The sequence below is a fragment of the Lineus longissimus genome, chromosome 2, assembly GCF_910592395.1.
Source record: "Lineus longissimus chromosome 2, tnLinLong1.2, whole genome shotgun sequence".
Taxonomy (NCBI): domain Eukaryota; kingdom Metazoa; phylum Nemertea; class Pilidiophora; order Heteronemertea; family Lineidae; genus Lineus; species Lineus longissimus.
In genome coordinates this window covers 19968131-19987099 of record NC_088309.1, presented here as the reverse complement: position 1 = coordinate 19987099, position 18969 = coordinate 19968131, and the positions used below count along the sequence as shown (strand labels likewise).

Genomic DNA, 18969 nt, shown 5'->3' with positions numbered 1-18969 from the left:
GAAATTTCTGTGTCCAGTCCAGTCATCATTAACTTCAAAAGGTTGATGTAAATATCGGATGACATCATTTGCATGATCTAAGCTAAATTTGGATCATCACTTTCAGGCATGACGACACATATCCATGTTACCCTTACCGAATTGACTTCGGTTCGATTTCCTAAAGTGGACAAACTAAGATTGAAGAATCTACAAAGGATCAATGGTTTTCTATGGAACATTAAGAATGACCTACGAAGGATCAAAGGTTTTCTGGAACATCAGGGATCAAAGGTTTTTTATACGGAACACTAAGAATCAGAGTCAAAGTTTTTAGGAATCAAGGGTTTTCTACGGAACACTAAGAAGCATCTACCAATGATCAAAGGTTTCTAAAAAGCACCTCTCAAGGATCAAACGTTTCTGCATAAGAATAACCTACCAAGGAATAAAGGTTTTCTATGGATTATTAAGAATCATATATGAAGGATCAAATATTTTCTTAAGAACACGCAGAATCACCGAATATTTGTTGCAGTGCAAGGCATAATCGCATCATTTAAGACATATAAGATGACACATCGACCTGGACCAAGTTTGGTTGAAATCGGTTCCTTATTTTGGTGACAATAGGCCCGTGTGGGTAATTTTTGACCACATGACCTTGACCTTTGACCTTACGACCTTGACTTTTGACCTTTTTGACCCCTTAAGGGCAATCTACGGGTCAATCTACATATATGCGTGTTAATTTTCGCGGCGAACGAACCTGGGAGGCGTAGTGGTTCAAACACACCGAAAGACAGACAAACAAACGGTCCTGAAATGTTAGATTAATGATGATGACTGTAATGACGCAGTGGGAGAATTCGAAGTAGGTTTTGTGTTATTAGAAATCTCAAGCACTATACGGTTAGGGTGCGCAGGGCATGGTGGAAGGTGCCGAGGTGAAAAGTTCCAAATCGACAACACAAAACACCGACCTTCCCGCTGCAACCTACTGATGACCTGACCCATGTTGCTTTGTCAGTCCGTTCCTAAAATGGCAAGGTGTTGCTGCAGGTTTGTTCTTCCATGTTCACAGTGTTAGATGCGTTAAACCTGTATATACAAGAAGGAAAAACACTGATGCGAATGTTGGATATGGTCATAATTGTTTATGTACCGGTCTAGATCTTAGATTGATGGAACCGGAGTGCAGTACGCGTATACGACGCGCCAATGTATTTCAGTAAACTCTGTTTTAAATGTCTCGACAAGCTTTTATTCCTGTTCCGTTCTCTCAGTCTCATTGGACGAAAGCAACACTATCTGACTAAGGCTTGGGTTATGGTTAGCATATACATGTAATACTATACCTTCTTTAACTGTAAGTGCTGTAATTGTCCTTTTGGTAATTCTCCACACTGGTACGAATTTCGAGTAAACACCAAAAAATTAAGTAAACGTATCAGATCACTCAGTACAATCTTGTCCTAACTGCACCAAACTCTTTGGCAATTGCAGAGAAACCCAGGTTGCGCTAAACAGATGTACTCCAGTCCAAGATCGATATGAAAATAGGGTTATACCCAATAGAGTGACTTTCTACGACTGTATGTGTGCAAGTACAAATACGCAAATGAGACCAGATTGGCGGATTACAACCAGGCGAAGGACCAACGCAAAAGTATACGTATATTTTCTATACGTAGATTTAAAGATAATGTCCCTTTATTCTGGTTGTGACTTGGTCCTTAGAAGACCAATATTGAATATATTGAGTATCAGAATATATTGAGTATCAATATATGAGTCAACATAGAATCCCTTTGGTCATTGGTAACACCAAGACCTCTCCCTCTTTCCCCGCAACACAGCAATGATGAGGATGAATTCGATTGTCATTCCATTACATAATGATATGATAATTGTGCTCAATGTGCTGTGTTAAAGGAAAATGAAGTATATACTACTAGTTCACAGTCAACGGAAATGCACTTTTAAGGAATATTTGAATGGGGAGGGGTATACAAACATGTTGGGAAGCATGAAGTGCGTTAAGGTTTTCTGCCGCGTTATAGTTTGGTCATCCTCAAATCTGCATCACATTGTTTTCACCTGTAAGGACAATGATTAGCCGACCATATGGTCTTTCCTTTAACATGTTGAGGACATTAGGCGTACCAGTGTTACCAGTAAAGTTGGACGAATAACTAAAGATCGAGATACATATGAAATAAAGTGGTATTATCACCATTGTATTGATTATTCATCGGGCAGATTTTTTTTGTGAAATCTCATTTTCCCCGGAATTTACAGCAGTTAATGAAGGTGCGCGTTCTATCAACTTCCGATCATTGTAACAGCTAATTCTCATGCATAGGTCGTATATCATTTCGGGAGAATTAAAAAAAATAATGAATCGGGGTGTGTTTAAGAACATGTTCTACTTCTAACGAACCGTGTTGTAAATATATATCCAAGACCCTAAAGAAACAATATTAACCATTCAACAGCGTGAAACCATGTAACGGTGCGGTTGAATTAATTAAGTCGGCTATATGCAATGATATTGATTGTATAAATTTGCCTAACTAAGCCTTCTTTGAATAGAAAGCTCGTTGGAAAAGTCTACAAACGACTCATTCCGGCTGTAAACTTAGCGTTTATGATCGAAAGTAACAGTATAGAATTTATGGATTTGCGATGCCTACAGAATGTATTATAGAGATCGTCCATATTTCATCAGTATAATCCTGACAGTGTCAGAAAGGGTGAGGCAACTCGTTAGGAATGTTGTTGGTGTTGTTGATATATGTTAGGGTTAAGGGAGGGGTGGGGGAGGGGATGGAGATGGAGATGGTCGAACAACAACACTGGTAAGAATTGTTCAGTGGAACACACTTTTTTGGGTGTCAATGTCAGTCGTGCAGTAGCGGCCCTCAAACGCAAGTCTTTTTTCATGTTCGCGCAGTCGTGCGAGATATTCAAGACAGAGTATGTTTTCTACCCCTTATTTCCTCTGGGCTGTTGCCTGGACCTTTACAATTCAAGAAAAGAAGGCTAATATATATACCGCTTTGAAGTCAGACCTGCCCGTCTGCAGGTGTGAAGACAATGAACCCAATAGGGGCCTACCTATTGCATGCGATGCTGGTAGGGGTATCAAGAATACTTAAACGGACATTTCAGGAATTGTTTGCCAAAACAATCAAACCTTTCAGAAGCAAACATTTTGGACGCCCAAAGTTCCATTATGACCTATGCCATGATTATGCTTTGCAACCAGGGGGGCTTTTAATAGTCTTACGGCCATACACGTGTGTTAATGACTAAAAAATAAAAGCTGAACTGGGTGATGTACACACACCATGGCCGAACAAATCCTATTGCTTAAGCCGGAAGTCTTCGGTGTCTTATGCAGCACACACTCATAAACAGTCGTTCCTCACACGTCTTTACAGTCTTTTAACCACTGCGCAGGAGTGTAACTGCAGCCAGGCAGAGACAAAAAATTGGATAACAGAATTTACGCCTTAAAAAAAAGGAACGATCACCAAAGCATTGCCTTTGCAATTTTAGCTTTTCTTGATTTTTCTACTGAAACTATTCTATTAACTTGTACATAAATACATATATTTGCCTAATAAATTTGACTTCACATTGCTTAATGTTCAAATGTGCCAAGTTTAAATATGAATTAGCACATTTGTTATGGGTTTAAGCAAGGAAGTCGTATGATCGGAATGGTGTTTGAGCGTGTTGAGACCCAAGTTAAAGACCCGTAAGCCCTATTTTAAGTTGATAAATAACACGCATTAAAGGCCTACACAGCTCCTTAAAAAATGAAATTTGTAATTGAATTGCAAATTTACGATCGCGTGAATACGTACTGGATACAACATTTTAACATTGCCCTGATATCCCTTATATATCCCAGTATCTTTACTTAGTTTCTGCAAAGTAGCTTACGTAATAACTGCACTGGCTTTGTCCGACTGCATTTCGTCCGGCCTGACCCACGATTTCATACGAACGTCGTAGCCCCTTAAAGAGTAACTATTAAAGGTATATATTTAATAAGGCCTGATATTGACAACGAAATGTCTTCAATTAAACTACTTACTTTTACGGTTTCCTTCAGAATGCTCACAGTAAACTTTACAATTGAAGGGAAAATAGTTTCGCGGCATATCAGCGTTGGCGGGTCCTTGGGTATTAGAGCACGAGTCAGTGACCAGCTCTGGTGATCAATGTATATATTATATACAAGACGCAGATATAGTATCAATACAAAAGTATTAATATGATCACTAACATGCTGGAATAGTCAATGAAGGGGCAGTTGTCTCTAATTAATTTATGAAGTTTGTTTTATAATTCGCGGTTAACGCAGCAGATCAATATTCTCGGAACGAAATTATCCTAGTTCATTTATGCAGCAGTCAATGTTAACTCTTTACAATGTTAACTCTTTACTCAATAACTGTTTTGCTATCCATCTCCCGATGTAATGTTCACATTCTCATTGTGCAGAAATGTGGTACAGAGAGACCTTCCTGTTCTGACTGACGAGATTCATAGCAGAGACATGACGTCTTCTCCATCTTCTGACTGAGATTCATAGCAGGGACATGACAGAGCTCTGACGTCTTCTCCATGTTCCAACTGAGATTCATAACAGAGACATGACACAGCCATGACGTCTTGTCCATGTTCCAACTGAGAACAGGACGATATCTATTGTCGAACTTGGCTTTATATTTCTTCGAGGACAAAAGTAAAATTGTAAATTCACATTTTCAGATTATGAACCATTTCAATGGCACAAATGTTAGATTCATCCATTTGCACGTCTTCCTGGTCTCCAGGTCCCAGGGAGTAGGCCAAAATATCTTTTTCATGCTCCAAGAATCAAGCCAGAAGGCATGGCTTAAGAAGGAAATTAGCTATGCTTATTATCGAGTCACACATATTGTAATACAATAAGACACACAGCAATTTGTTACCAGATAAGATTTATTAAGAAGCTTTCTAAATTAATATACAGTATGCATAACAAATTTCGTACCCTGCTATACATGTAGCAATGGTGACAAAGAAATGTCTAACAAACACAATGTAGAAGGTAAAATTCTACATGGTGCATTGAAAAACTCAACAATCTCCAACTTGCACAACACTCATCCGCCACAACTGTTTCAAATACCGGTATCAAGTAGGTTTAAGCAACAGTCATAACACTTGTTCATTTTGCTGAGGTATTCAATAAATGGCAAGACAAACTGTCTTCATGATTGTGACAATTGTCCTCGAACAACTTAAGGACAAACAGGTGTCTTATTCAAACGCTCCATGAGTTGGAAGATTAACTGAGTGAGTGGCCCCAATAATAATACTGTATTCATATGAAAATGTAAAAACACATTTTATAGACAAAAGTGCACTTTATCCTACCACAATATTTTCGATTTTAACTCTTTAGAAGTTGACCTCTTAAAAAAGATAATTTCAAGTGCAAAGTTCACAACTACGCCAAAGTCAACTATTGTACTACTGTAGACTCCAACAGGGTTAAGCGTCCCCGCAGACAAGTGAGTTTCATTGCTGCAACTTGTGATCTTTATCCCAGGCAGTAGTTATCAACCTTGGTAAAATATAAAAGTGCAAGACCCTATTTTGTGCATGAAGAGGATAAAATGTGCAAATACAGTTGAACCTCCTTATCGGACAACTCTATTAGCAGGACACCCTTAGTGAATTTTGGTCCAGAATTGGTGATTCCATTCGAATTGACCTCTGTAATCAGGCCAACTCTATATTGAGGACAGTGTTTTTTTGTCCCAAGGGTGTCCTTCAGAGAGGTTCTACTGCATATCAAATGCAAAGAACAGCATCAACCAGGAACTGATTTTACATGATAACCAAAGGGTTCTCAGGATTTTCCCCTTCTTTCTGGATTTTGAATGAAAAATCCACCGTGCTGTATCCCTGGGTTGTCAGACTGAGTGAGATCACATCCACATGGGGACCAAAGTATTCCTTGATTGTCTCCAGGGTCACTCCACCACTGGCTTCAACAATAAGGTGGGGGAACTGTGCCTTGACTTGCTGGGCTGCTTCGTGTAGTGACTGAAATGATGAAGAGGCAACTCACTACTAGTTTTCTGGAAAGTCTAGAACAGACTCTGATCTTTGAAATTGGCATTTAATTTGTTTTGAAAGACTTCCAATTGCTTTAGGATTCCAAGTTCTAACAAAAATGGTGGTGCCTATGGTCAACCCTTGATTGAGAAAGATGATATTGGTACATAAGAGGATGATTACCTTTGTGTCAAAATTATCAAGCATGACCACATCTGCACCTGCTCTGGCTGCTTCAGTTGCTGCCTCAACACTCCGGCACTCAACTTCAATCTTGGTAGAAAAGCCACCCACTTGTTTTGCATCTTTCACAGCCTAATAAAAAAGAAGAATTTGAGACATTTTCAAGGTCGTATCTGATTTTACCATCACAAAAGTAGTAATGCTGGTAGCTTAAAATGCTCTGGGCTTATGCAAGTCAAAGATGCCAAGAGCAGAGCGGTGAAGGTTTGAATTCCAATGCCCTGACCTCCTTTCGTTTCCAGCAGGCATTCTTATCGATGCATTGTCCACTTCTCAAGTCAAGGGTGATCTGAAAAATGAAAGTTAACGAATTACATAAAGCATCTCAAGTGGAATTAATCATGCCGTAACACACCTGTGTTATACTTCCAGCAGACCAAATGTGATTATCTTTCAGCATAATCATGGAAGACAAATCTTGACGGTGCATGGAAATTCCACCAACAAGAAGTGCATATTTTTCAGGGATTCGGAAGCCTGGTGTTGTTTTCCTTGTTCCGGCCACTTCGCCAAGCCAGTTGCACCTCTCTGCTTCCATTTTCAATTCCCGTGCAAATGAAGCAACACCACTTGTTCTTGTCAAACAGTTCAGAGCGATTCGTTCACCAAGGAGTAAATTCCGCACCTTCCCTGTAACTTCTGCGACCTTGCATACTGGCGACAGAGTTTCTCCCTCGGAATGGAACCATTGTATAGAGCAGCCGAGTTCAGAAAACACTGCTTCGAAAAATGGGGAGCCAGCAAGCACCCCAGGACTTTTGCAGAGAAGCCAAGCTTTTTCAACTTTTTCCCCCACAACAAATCCGGCATAGTCAAAAGTTGGAGTGTCTTCTTTCAACCACTCCCTCACTAGATCTTGGGTAGTAACTGGATGCAGCAGGTGAGCAAATCTACACCCATCCATCTTGACAGAGTTGGCAGTGAATGGAATTTAGATGGGTAAATGAGCCCTCAGCTTGTCATTTTCTGCAAGTCGGGTTTCCCCATTTGCAACTTGGCAGTTCATCATTGAATTTACAGCAATTGGAGTAACGTCATTACTTGGAATTCCCCAGTAAAAGTCGTTTTCTGTGGGTAAAAAATTGTTTTTGACAATCAGAATTGCTTATAACAAGGTACATAGCTATATTTTAGGTCTACAAATATCATTTATTAAGTTACTAGGCCAGGAAAGCTATACGACACCTCAAATCTATTTTTAGAAACTGCCAATTTTAGCATAGACCAAAGTGCAAACCAAAATAAACATGGTGGACATCATTTGCAAGAAATAGTTTTTTCTACGGTTTTTGCTCTTTTTTCAACTATTTCAGAAATTCAACTGATTCTCTTTGTGTCTAAGAAAATTGGAATGATAGTTTTAGCAGTTGAACCTAAATATAGCAGCCCCGATGTCCATTGCGGTTGTACATTTTCGGTTTGAAATCTCGGATGATTGCCCACTTCCTGAAAACTTCAGCCTTGCAACTTCAGGTTGGCCCACAAAATCAGGTATAATGAAATTTGACTATTCTTAGTAGTTAGAGCGTGCACGTTGCTTAGGTGTCGTGCTGCTGAACAAGAGCGGTTGACTTTGTTAGTGCATGGGTTGTGTTTCCCTCTCCCAGCTGGATTGGTTGCCTGCCAGTTTCTAGAAAATGCCGAGTCTTCTAGAAAATCGATTTATTCCAATGCAATAGTTTAATGAAAATACCTCACTTTCAGTTTCTTGGTTCGTGATGAGTTCTGAATTAGATGATGAGGCTAAGTCCTACTCCTATGCTCATGCTGTCACACCTGGGGATGGAGGTAACAAGATGTCCCACGAGGAACACCATCGAGGCAAACGGGTCAACAAGACATTTGAAATAGAGACAATGTCTTTGGAAACCATGCAAGCAGAAGCCTCAGGTACATGTAGCCTTTAAGATATGCTTGGAATTTTATTTAAAAAAAAAGGTCACAGTGACTGTCCAGGCAATGATGCCCCAATGATGTTGCCGTATGTGGGCTCGTGCTCTGAGCGTACAGAATTGTAAATCTGTCCTTGGAGATTGTTCATAGGTGTGTAGTTCTAATATCTTGTCAATGTCTCATTGCAGGAACAGTTAGATTGGAGAAAAAACCAAAGGAGCGAAATGTTGATGATGGCCTAAAAAAGGGCCTGTCTGAAGAGGCTTCTGATGACGAAATAGCGAGGCTAAGTGTTCAGGCAGACGACAAAGGATCTTTTGGGATTTGTGATGTTGGAGAGAATGAAGATGTCATCAAGAGTTACAAGAAAACTGTGTCCAGCTCAGCTGTCCCAACTACTTCAGAAGCTAGAGCTTCACCATCGGATAAGAGCCGGTCACTCACTCCTGCTGGGTGTTCATCAAATGCTTCAGATGAGGGAAGTGGATCCAGGCCAGGCAGTGGAAAATTACGTCAGAAAAGTCATAGTCCTACTCTGTCTAATAATATTAGGTTTTTCTCCGGGAATCCCATCGTTGAGACTACGGAGGGCATTATGCATCTTTACAAGGAAAAGTAAGTCTTTTATAGAGATTGCTTTCAAGGGACAGTTGTTTAGGTAGATGTTTTAGTACAATTTGTAAACATGCTGCACTGGCACACTGATAGCCAGCCCATGTGGTGTTCGTTGACCAAGCTGCTCAAAACCGGTCTCCTCTTGATATTTCTGTCAATAACACAATGATGCTTAACTCATGATGTATAGCTGCTATTCATAACTCTTCAAACATAGAAATCCTCCAACAGAATTTTGTCTTGCTCTGTCTATATTTATATTTATATCGTCTTCAGTAATCTGACGTCACTAGAGAAAGGCTTCCACAGACCCGATATGATCTGCATGCTGGCTGTTCCGCCAGCAATGACTGTGAAGGACCTGATGCAATTTATAGCCCCTGTCATGTAAGTTTACCAGGCAGTGCCAGAAATTAACAAATTAGAACAATATTCCTTTCTGGTCCTTGAGCAGGGATGGGGTTTGCAGCATCAAATAGTTCTCAATAATTGGTTCAGAGGTCTTAAAATTCAAGCAATGAAAGGTACTGCCAAAGTCTTACATTTTATCAATTGAGCTGAAATATAAAAAATATGGAGTTTGAGCAACCCAACTTTCATCCCCTGTCTCTTTCATGATATGATGCTTGATTCATTTCAGGCCCGGCATAGAGCAGATGAAAATAATTCGGGATTCCACGCCCAACCAGTATATGGTCCTGATTAAATTCAAAGCTCAGGTATGTTACATTTTGTATGAGTCACTCATTTAGCATGTGCACATTTTTCCAAGTTTTTACAGCCTCCTCTTCCTTCGTACTTATGCAGACACTGGAGAACTGACCACTGCCTTCGTCACGTTCGCAAGAAAATTCTCTGCGGATACTCGTGTACGTTGTCAGAGACAGAGTTGATGTCGTCTCCCTGCAAAAATATTAAAAACAATAAAAATATTTTTTTGTATTTTTGTTTAATTTCAATAAACTGTTATAGATAGTAATCTGAACATCTCTCAACTTTTTTGTACTCAGGGACATGTTACGGTAAATAAAAATTTTCACATCGTTTTGCCATGACAGAAGAATTTTATTAATTGTTGTCATTGACCTGATTTTCAGGAAGATGCTGACGAGTTCTATATGACGTACAACAATGTAAGGTACAACTCGATTGAACCTGAGATATGTTACCTGGTGTACGTTGCCAGTGTCGAGGCGCTCAAAACATCTGAGGTGAGGCATCGACCCCTAAGGTTTTAGAATCGCCAAATCAGTCACATAAGTCAAGTCAGATAGTTGTGACGCATGAGAGTCAGGAACGTCAACAGCCTAAATGGGCTTGACAAGTTCATGAGTTCTGTATACATTTTTATCACTGTAGCAACCCAAATTAATTTGTGAAGTTGTGTCTGCATTTTCTTGTGTGTGGGAATAGTATTTCAAATTATTCACTTAAAACTTTGCATCGTATTTTTCAGGGGGCATGTTTTCCTATTCAAGATTTGACAGAATTGCCAAATTGTCCTGTGTGTTTGGAACGAATGGTGAGTACGTCTTGCTATGAAATTTCTTTGAACCAAAACTGGTGCACGGGATATAACTAGTACCATCAAAAATACAAATGCGTCTTCCCAATGGCGTCACTTGGGTGAAACAGATGTGAATATGAGTATGAAGAGCAGATTCAATTTAAGGTTCCTCTAATAGTGTATGAAGCAATAAATGGGCTGTTTTGTGACATTTAAAAAAAACTTCAAATTACAGGACGAATCAGTTGATGGTATTTTGACGATTTTGTGCAATCACACATTCCATGGGGGCTGTCTTTCTCAGTGGCACGACACAAGTTGTCCGGTATGCCGATATCTCCAGACGCCGGAGGGAATGGCTCAGAATATCTGCTCAGAATGTGAAACGCAAGAGGTATGTAGCTTCTTCTCTCGTCTGTGTTAACTCGTTAAAGCTTTTATCAGCATGCCAAAAATTCAAAATGACCCGGCCAAAAGTTTTACTCTAAGCTCCCTGACAAGATGTTTACTTCTGTACTTCTGCTACAGTCCCTAAGGACAGAATCCAATTTGCTATGAATAAAACCATCAAAAATTGCCGTTATGTACAATGAATAATCATAATGGTCCTCTATTTGAACATTATTATCAGCAGTTAGGGATTGGGTTCATTTTGAACTTATGTTATGTTTCAGAGTTTATGGATTTGTTTGATATGTGGTCACATTGGATGCGGGCGGTATCAAGGTGGCCATGCCAGAAGGTAGGTTGATTCCCTGCTACTTTTTGCTCTTACAACATACGACAAATGCCTCTATTTCGTCAATCAAACTAACACTGGGGACCTATTTTTGGTAAATGGCAGTAAATTGTCAAGTTACTCTCAATCTTGGGAATTCAGAAGTTTTATGGTACTGAAGTTTATGTGATTTCTAATCAGTGCACCTTTTTTCAGCCATTATGAATTGACCAAGCATACTTATGTGATGGAGCTGAGTTGGGAATTCAGAAGTTTTATGGTACTGAAGTTTATGTGATTTCTAATCAGTGCACCTTTTTTCAGCCATTATGAATTGACCAAGCATACTTATGTGATGGAGCTGAGTTGGGAATTCAGAAGTTTTATGGTACTGATGTTTATGTGATTTCTAATCAGTGCACCTTTTTTCAGCCATTATGAATTGACCCAGCATACTTATGTGATGGAGCTGAGTTGGGAATTCAGAAGTTTTATGGTACTGATGTTTATGTGATTTCTAATCAGTGCACCTTTTTTCAGCCATTATGAATTGACCCAGCATACTTATGTGATGCAGCTGAGTTGGGAACTCAGAAGTTTTATGGTACTGATGTTTATGTGATTTCTAATCGGTGCTCCTTTTTTCAGCCATTATGAATTGACCCAGCATACTTATGTGATGCAGCTGAGTAACAGTAGAGTGTGGGACTATGCTGGTGATAATTATGTGCATCGCTTGATACAGAGTAAAGGTGACGGGAAGTTAGTCGAATATAACGAAGGCGGCGGAGTCGACCAGGATGAAAAAATGGATTCCATCACATTAGAGGTGGGTGTCTGGAGGGACTGAATATGCTGACAGAATGATTTCACTGTGTTCTATCAATACCACGGTATGACAATTCCTTGGAAGTGTGACATTTTGATAATGGCTCTCCAGCAGAGATGAGATTTGAGTGCAGGTCAGGCAACTTTCCTGTTCTTTAATCCAATATTCAAATACGTGGCAATTCCTTTCCTTAAGGACTTTGTCAATCATCTTTGGTGTACCAACAGAACTTTTTAACACTTTAAACTTTTTGATATTGTTTTCATTGCATTTGTATGCTGCACTGTTTGAGTACTCCTGTCAAGTAACCAATTTCAATTTCAGTACACCTATTTATTGACGAGCCAATTAGAATCCCAGAGGTTATATTTTGAAGAGAAAATGACGCTATTAGAAAAAGAAGCTGAATCTCGGGTAAGATTTCCAATATAACACAGCTGAAGAGAGCTCAAGTTACCTTTGTTCCAGTAAAATGTGAAATGGGTCAAAATCATTCGAATCAGGAACGTGATCAGCACTCAGCAACTGAGGTAGCATGTCTTGTTCTTGTACAAGCTTTTCCTTTGTTGTGTCCCCTTGCACAGTGAAAGAGCGTCCACCTTCTGGTCACCAGTTCCTGGGTTTCAGGCACACCCAGTGTCAGATGGCGCTTTCAACTGGCCTGAAAAAGCCACGTGTAGGGCAGTATGTGTCTCCTTGGTTTCAACAAAATACTTCGGAATTTTGGATATAAAGTTAGTGAATGGGCTTGACTACCGGTTGTTCTCTAATAGGCAAATATGAAATAGTATTCAGTTTCAAGCTTACAAGGAAGTAGTGATGGGTAGCCTGTCTCATTAGCGTGGTTTCGATTCCAGTGTTAAGAATTTGGTGTGATTCATTTCAGGGTCAGGAATATGAGGAAAAGTTCAAAAAGGCCATGGATGAATGCAACGAACGAGAAAAGAGACTAACTATTGTTCAGAGAGAGAAGCAGGGTCAGGAGAAAAAGACTACCCAGGTATAATATGCGTGTAATTTTTCATTGTAATTAGCCATCACTCATCAGGTAGTTGAGGTAACTGATCAAGTCACCAGGGCTAGATATCTTGCTTGGCCTTGGATGTGCTTTACAGTCAGTGGGTTCTGTGTCACAGGGTGTCCTCCTGCATGTAGTAACATGACATAGAGTCGTATTGAAGTCATATTTGGTCTATAACTTTTTCTATCATTTCAAGTTGAGTAAAAAGATTGACAAGCTGACACATGAGCTGCAAGAGGAGAGGGAGATGAATAAGAATCTGCTCCAGAATCAGAAAGAATGGCAGGACAAACTGTCGGACACTCAGAAGAAAATAGCCTTAATTGAGAAAAGGAAGGATGAGGTTCGTTTATAAAAAACAAAGAAGAAAAGATTGTATCATAAACTATCATTAGATACTTCATCATTAGGGGCGACGACATGATTTGAGAAGGGTGGTTCTCTTCAGTAACAGAGCTAGGAGTTAGGAAAATTGGGCAGCAAGTGACTGAGAGTCACTGGGATGAATAAGAATCTGCTCCAGAATCAGAAAGAATGGCAGGACAAACTGTTTGACAGATATACATGTACATGTACAACTGATATCAATCATCACAATTCAGTCTTTAAAGGTTGTTAGAGACGATTTGGGGAAACTTTTAAGGCCAATTGAGACTCTGTGTCTAGAGGCCCAGATGTGGATGAACTTCCAGAATTTGCAATAAAGGTTAATCAAAGAAAATAGTGTATCAATGATTCATCTTCCTTTTCAGGAAATCAAGGACCTGAAAGAGCAATTACGTGATGTCATGTTCTATCTCGAAGCTCAACAAAAGATCGCCGGCACATCAGCAGCAACTCAAGAGGAGATTCAAGACGGACAAATCATTGTTGGGGAGCAGGGCCAACAGGGGGCAACCGGGAGGTCTAGTGGGCGGAGGAGTAGGAAGGGACAGCGGTGATGACATTCTAGAGAAAGGCCTGGACATTGTTGGGGAGCAGGGCCAACAGGGGGCAACCGGGAGGTCTAGTGGGCAGAGGAGTAGGAAGGGACAGCGGTGATGACATTCTAGAGAAAGGCCTGGACATTGTTTGGGAGCAGGGCCAACGGGGCAACCGGGAGGTTTAGTGGGCAGAGGAGAAGGAAGGGACAGCGGTGATGACATTCTAGAGAAAGGCCTGGACATTGTTGGGGAGCAGGGCCAACGGGGCAACCGGGAGGTTTAGTGGGCAGAGGAGAAGGAAGGGACAGCGGTGATGACATTCTAGAGAAAGGCCTGGACATTGTTGGGGAGCAGGGCCAACAGGGGGCAACCGGGAGGTCTAGTGGGCAGAGGAGAAGGAAGGGACAGCGGTGATGACATTCTAGAGAAAGGCCTGACCATTGTTTGGGAGCAGGGCCAACGGGGCAACAGGGAGGTTTAGTGGGTGAAGGAGCAGGAAGGGAAAGTGGTGATATCATGCTTTGCTCTTTATAAGCGCAAGAATTCCGTAAAAATCATATCTTCATTTTGAGGAGGTGACCATTGGCAACTTATTTCATCGATATGTCACCAGACTGACTAGGATCCTCATGGCTATGCCTTTTGTCCAGTTCACTCAACCTCTGCTTCATGTAATATAAAGCTTTCATCAGCATGATCACTTGCTGCAAGTGGTTACTAGTAAAAAATTTATAATATTGATATGTCTTGGTAAAACATAAGTCCTCTGGAAATTATATCCTGTTCCTCTGTTGGAATACCGAGTGTGCCATCATTTTTGTGATGCTTGTACTTTACCACTACTTACTTTCGAAGAGAATCTCACCCTACCATGTGATCATGTATAAAGTGAAATGATTAAGATAATAAGTCTCTGTACAACCACTTTGTGGGTTGGCAGGATTGCTATACATGTAGCTCGAGGCCTTCTTCAGTGTATTGTCATTGTGTGTTGGTGGCATAGGCAGTAGGCTGTATCCAGCAGTGCTTTGCCTGCACGTGAGCAGTTTTTGCTGACCTGAGTCATTAGGACTCGTAGACGTTGTTGTTGTTGGACTACATGGCTTCATGGTTGACGGAGACTGCAGAGTCCGTATGCAACTGAAAATACTAGTTATCAACGGGAAGGGACAACATGAAGATATAACTGGTAGGACTTGTCAGAAAGGATTATTTTGGAAGAAGTTTGGACACAATGGGTGATATGAATAAAGACTAGCAAATGCTTTTACTCCGGTTTTGTACAGGAAGGCCTAGTGTAAATGTACATGGAGATTTAGATAAAAGCATTTGCTAGTCTTTATTCATATCACCCAATGTTGTTACATGTACTTGATGTGCATTTCTCTGAAATCGTGTTCATTTGTGCATATTGCAATCTTTGTTATAAATTTTTCACTAAATTATTATTTATGAATTCCTGTCTTTTGTTTATTTTCCCTTGACCTAATTGGGTTTGGCTTTGAAGTTCTACACAAAATGTTGGTTCTGATGGTCAACCCAAAATCATAAGACACAACCAATCTATCTACTGCAGACAGCAGAGGGAGTTTATAACAACATCCTGGTCGGAGTCGTAGGAACGGGGAATTCAGTGCAAGGAGTTAGGCAGTTGCCTGATATACTAGGGATTTTTGAACCACTTTCATTTGACTCATTCTTTCAATGCACGTGAAATTTATATCTATTCAACCTCTGCCCAATACTCTGCCCCACGCAACGTTTAGCAAATAAGTTTCCTTTTATTTGAAAATTCAGTTTATTTCATTTTATATCAAACTCCCGATGCGATGGTTCCGATCACGTAAATCTAACTTATCTCCCGGAATAAGAGCCTAGGTGGCTCCCTGTGCTACATGTCTCTAGTACCGGACATTGTCATGGCAACATCATTCGCAGTGTTGACGCCATGAGCACTTGACGACAATGTCACAATCTGACTACATTAAGGAAGCGCAGTGATATCTGTATAGTCTTCGTGCAGTACACTTTCACATACTGTAGCAAGCAACATTGGTAGCTCCAGGCACACCCATCACAATGACACCGAGTAAACTGAGTCCTATAAGACAGACAATCGCGAGGTTGTGACATTGCTACAGTGTGTTCAGACAACTCCCCATAATATCACTGATCATATTCTTGCCTATACGTCGTAGTCTAGTGGTTGTGGTGTCTCCATGCATGGCTATTGGACGGACTGTTTTTGTATTGTCTGGCGGTGACATTGTCTTAGTGCGTGGTTGTGATAGACAGAATCTCCACATCAGACGCAAACGTGAGGGTCACTGCTTGTATTCTCTAATATACATGTACATTTAATCTAATAGCAGTGGCCTCGGTCAAACCTTAAAAGGTCGGTTTTTCGTGAAACGCGTATATCCAGAAATAATTCGCTGCTTTACCATATACGGCCGGGCAAGTTTGCTGCGGGAGATGAAATCTTGTTCCATTTCAATGCTATGCCGGTGTAATGTTTTTGAGTGTTTCTGTTTTTGAGTGTTTCCCCTCATTGTTTGGGAACGCTCAATATAGATTGACAAGTTTTTCTGTGTATCCCCCCTATTGAAAAGTCGTGGTCTCTCTAGCTGCCTATTGTTTGGAAACACTGACACATGGGAAACAACCACAGATGTTACACCGGAATAGGCGTTTCTCTAGAATGGTAGAAACAGATTATAATGGCAAAAAAGGTCTACTGTCGCCTCGCGGCTTCATTCATTGGGCCGATTAAGGACAGGCAAGAAAAAGTGTGATTGAATCGGATAAAAAACATGTTTTACCCCATGCTGTGTGCCTGCATGCATTGAAAAGCTAAGCAAAAGCGCTTTGAAAATGGCATGGCGGCAAGAGTTGACGCTTGCATTACTGCCCTTATGCCCAGGCAGCACTAAATCGTTTGTTTTCATATGGATAATGGGGTCCACCTTCAACAGGTAGAGTGTTTCCCGACCTTAAATAAACGGATCAATACGTGCTAGCGGCCAACAAGACACGTGCACTTGCAGTAAACACCATGACTGTTTTGTGGAGACCGGCCGGACACACTGCTCGAGCGACAAGCTAGTTCATGGATATTCTGAGATTTCTAGATTTGTAAGTCAAAAACCATCTTCTGTCGTTGGCCGTAGTGTCCGTCTTGCGGGGCCGTCTGACGACTGGGTGTGGTCCTTCGTCCACACTTCGTCTTTCCAGGAACAACAAGGTAAGAACAACTTGACGAAATTGTATAACCATAACGCATTTGCTTCGCCTTCTGATCTTGTGCCAGTAGAGACATTAGCACCAGGGTCATGGGTCTGGTCATGGATCTCTCGGGATCGCTCGAGATCAGCGCGGTGCCCAATTTTTATAGACTGTAATATTTCGCGCTGAAAGATTATCGAAGTGTGATCACCTGCTGTTTCCTCTCAGCGCTGGAGATTGCCATGGCGAGTACGTTGTACTCGGCGGTTCAGCCGCATAACTACGCAAGGCCCCGACCGCGACCGCCCCAAAAAAGCGGACCGTTTACGGAGGAGGCCATACCCAGTTAAATTTGGCCTGACGTGTAAAATGTATGGACGATTGACAACGGTTCGGTCAGATAACTCGCATAGATTCGGAATTTACGAAATGACCATTGCTAAAATGGACTATGTGAGTAGTACGTGTATCAAACCAACATTATTTCCTGATCTGATCTTCTTTCAGGAAAGCTATAGTCAAACAGACCAAACCGAATCAGCATGGGCATTCGTGGGCTGGAATGCCCTCAAAACTGTAACCGCTGGGTGTTGGTGCCAGTCATTGTGCTCCTGCTGATCAATGTTGTGGCATTGTGGACATCTAGTTCCTTCGACGTCAGGCAGTTCTTCAGACAGTTTCATCTTAGACATGTAATAAGCAAGAAAGTGGCGAGAGGTGCACTGGCAGTTAACACAAGTCGCATCACCCTCAGCGAGTTGTATCCTAACAGAAGAACTATGGGTAGCTTTTCCGATCCTGGCTCCGGATACGCCAAATCCCGACCGGGACAATCCGTTTCCGCTTCTAATGGCAGTTTTCATTTGGAAGCCGTTACATCAAACTCTTCGTTGAAAGTAATTGTCCCAAGTACATCCTTACCAAGACGAAGTACAGATTTCGAATTCGTCAGTTTTGTTGAAGGACGGAAAAGACAATCTGCGTTGTCCCTAGATGCTGTTAGTAATATGACAAAAGCTACTTTGACAAAGGAGAATTGTTCTCTGCCGGACTTGGTTTATCCGACAGCCAGAGAGGTCCCGCTAAACGAGTCCGTTCCGAAAATTGTCCATCTGACGTGGAAGTCTACGTCGGTGCCGGGGATGGCTGTGCCGTGGGTCGCCAAGTGGAAGGTCACCAACCCAGACTGGGACGTGTGGTTCTGGACTGACCAAGCAGCCGATTTGTTCATGCGAAGGTTCTTCCCGAGTTATTCCGTTTTCTTCAAATATACTGCTGGAATACAACGAGCAGATGCCATACGGTATTTCATCCTGTACAAGTATGGTGGCCTTTACGCCGACCTCGACATAGAACCCTTAATGTCCTTGAACCCTTTGGTAGAGCGTTACTCTTGCGCGCTGAGCCAAGAACCTGACGAACACGCAAAACTTCTTCGCCCTCAGCTCGAGAATAAATTCAAATTCCTAGCATGCAATGCGTTGATGCTCTGCGCGCCAAATCACCCGTATTTCAAATACGTCATTGACAACTTAGAAAGACACTCAAAGCATTCAGACACCATGTATAGGACCGGTCCAACAATGTTGTCTAATATGCATGTAGAGTACAATGAAAAATTCGCCCAAGATGTTTGCTTGAACGTATCACATCGGATCGGTATTGCTCCGCCCGAGCTTTTCATTCCTCAGTATGACCATCTCTGGACTAAAACGTTAAAACAAATGTGTCTTGGCGGGAAAAGACTCAAGGATGCGCAGATGACGGTTTGTTCGGACCTCACCGCCAGGGACTACAATAACGATGTCCGAAACGTCTCGTTTACAACTCACCATTGGTTTCATACGTGGACAGATAGAGGTATACGGACCTATTTCAAAAGAGGCTTGA

The 18969-nt window shown here is 41.3% G+C and overlaps 2 protein-coding genes across 2 annotated transcripts; one reads left to right on the top strand and one right to left on the bottom strand.

The window, feature by feature from the left end:
• Positions 1 to 4974: 4974 nt before the first annotated feature.
• Positions 4975 to 7322, bottom strand: LOC135483737 (nicotinate-nucleotide pyrophosphorylase [carboxylating]-like). Its single transcript, XM_064764754.1, has 3 exons — positions 6704 to 7322; positions 6289 to 6420; positions 4975 to 6093 (listed from the first exon to the last, which is right to left on the bottom strand). Exons 1-3 carry the CDS (start codon positions 7250 to 7252, stop codon positions 5875 to 5877), a joined length of 900 nt encoding a protein of 299 aa, XP_064620824.1. The 5' UTR covers positions 7253 to 7322; the 3' UTR covers positions 4975 to 5874.
• Positions 7323 to 7602: 280 nt separating this feature from the next.
• LOC135482761 (BRCA1-associated protein-like) lies at positions 7603 to 15265 on the top strand. The gene is made up of 14 exons (XM_064763108.1): positions 7603 to 7839; positions 8053 to 8238; positions 8430 to 8856; positions 9133 to 9243; positions 9497 to 9575; positions 9954 to 10067; positions 10313 to 10378; positions 10599 to 10757; positions 11038 to 11105; positions 11730 to 11910; positions 12235 to 12324; positions 12797 to 12910; positions 13128 to 13274; positions 13684 to 15265. Exons 1-14 carry the CDS (start codon positions 7740 to 7742, stop codon positions 13870 to 13872), a joined length of 2031 nt encoding a protein of 676 aa, XP_064619178.1. The 5' UTR covers positions 7603 to 7739; the 3' UTR covers positions 13873 to 15265.
• The last annotated feature ends 3704 nt before the right edge of the window (positions 15266 to 18969 follow it).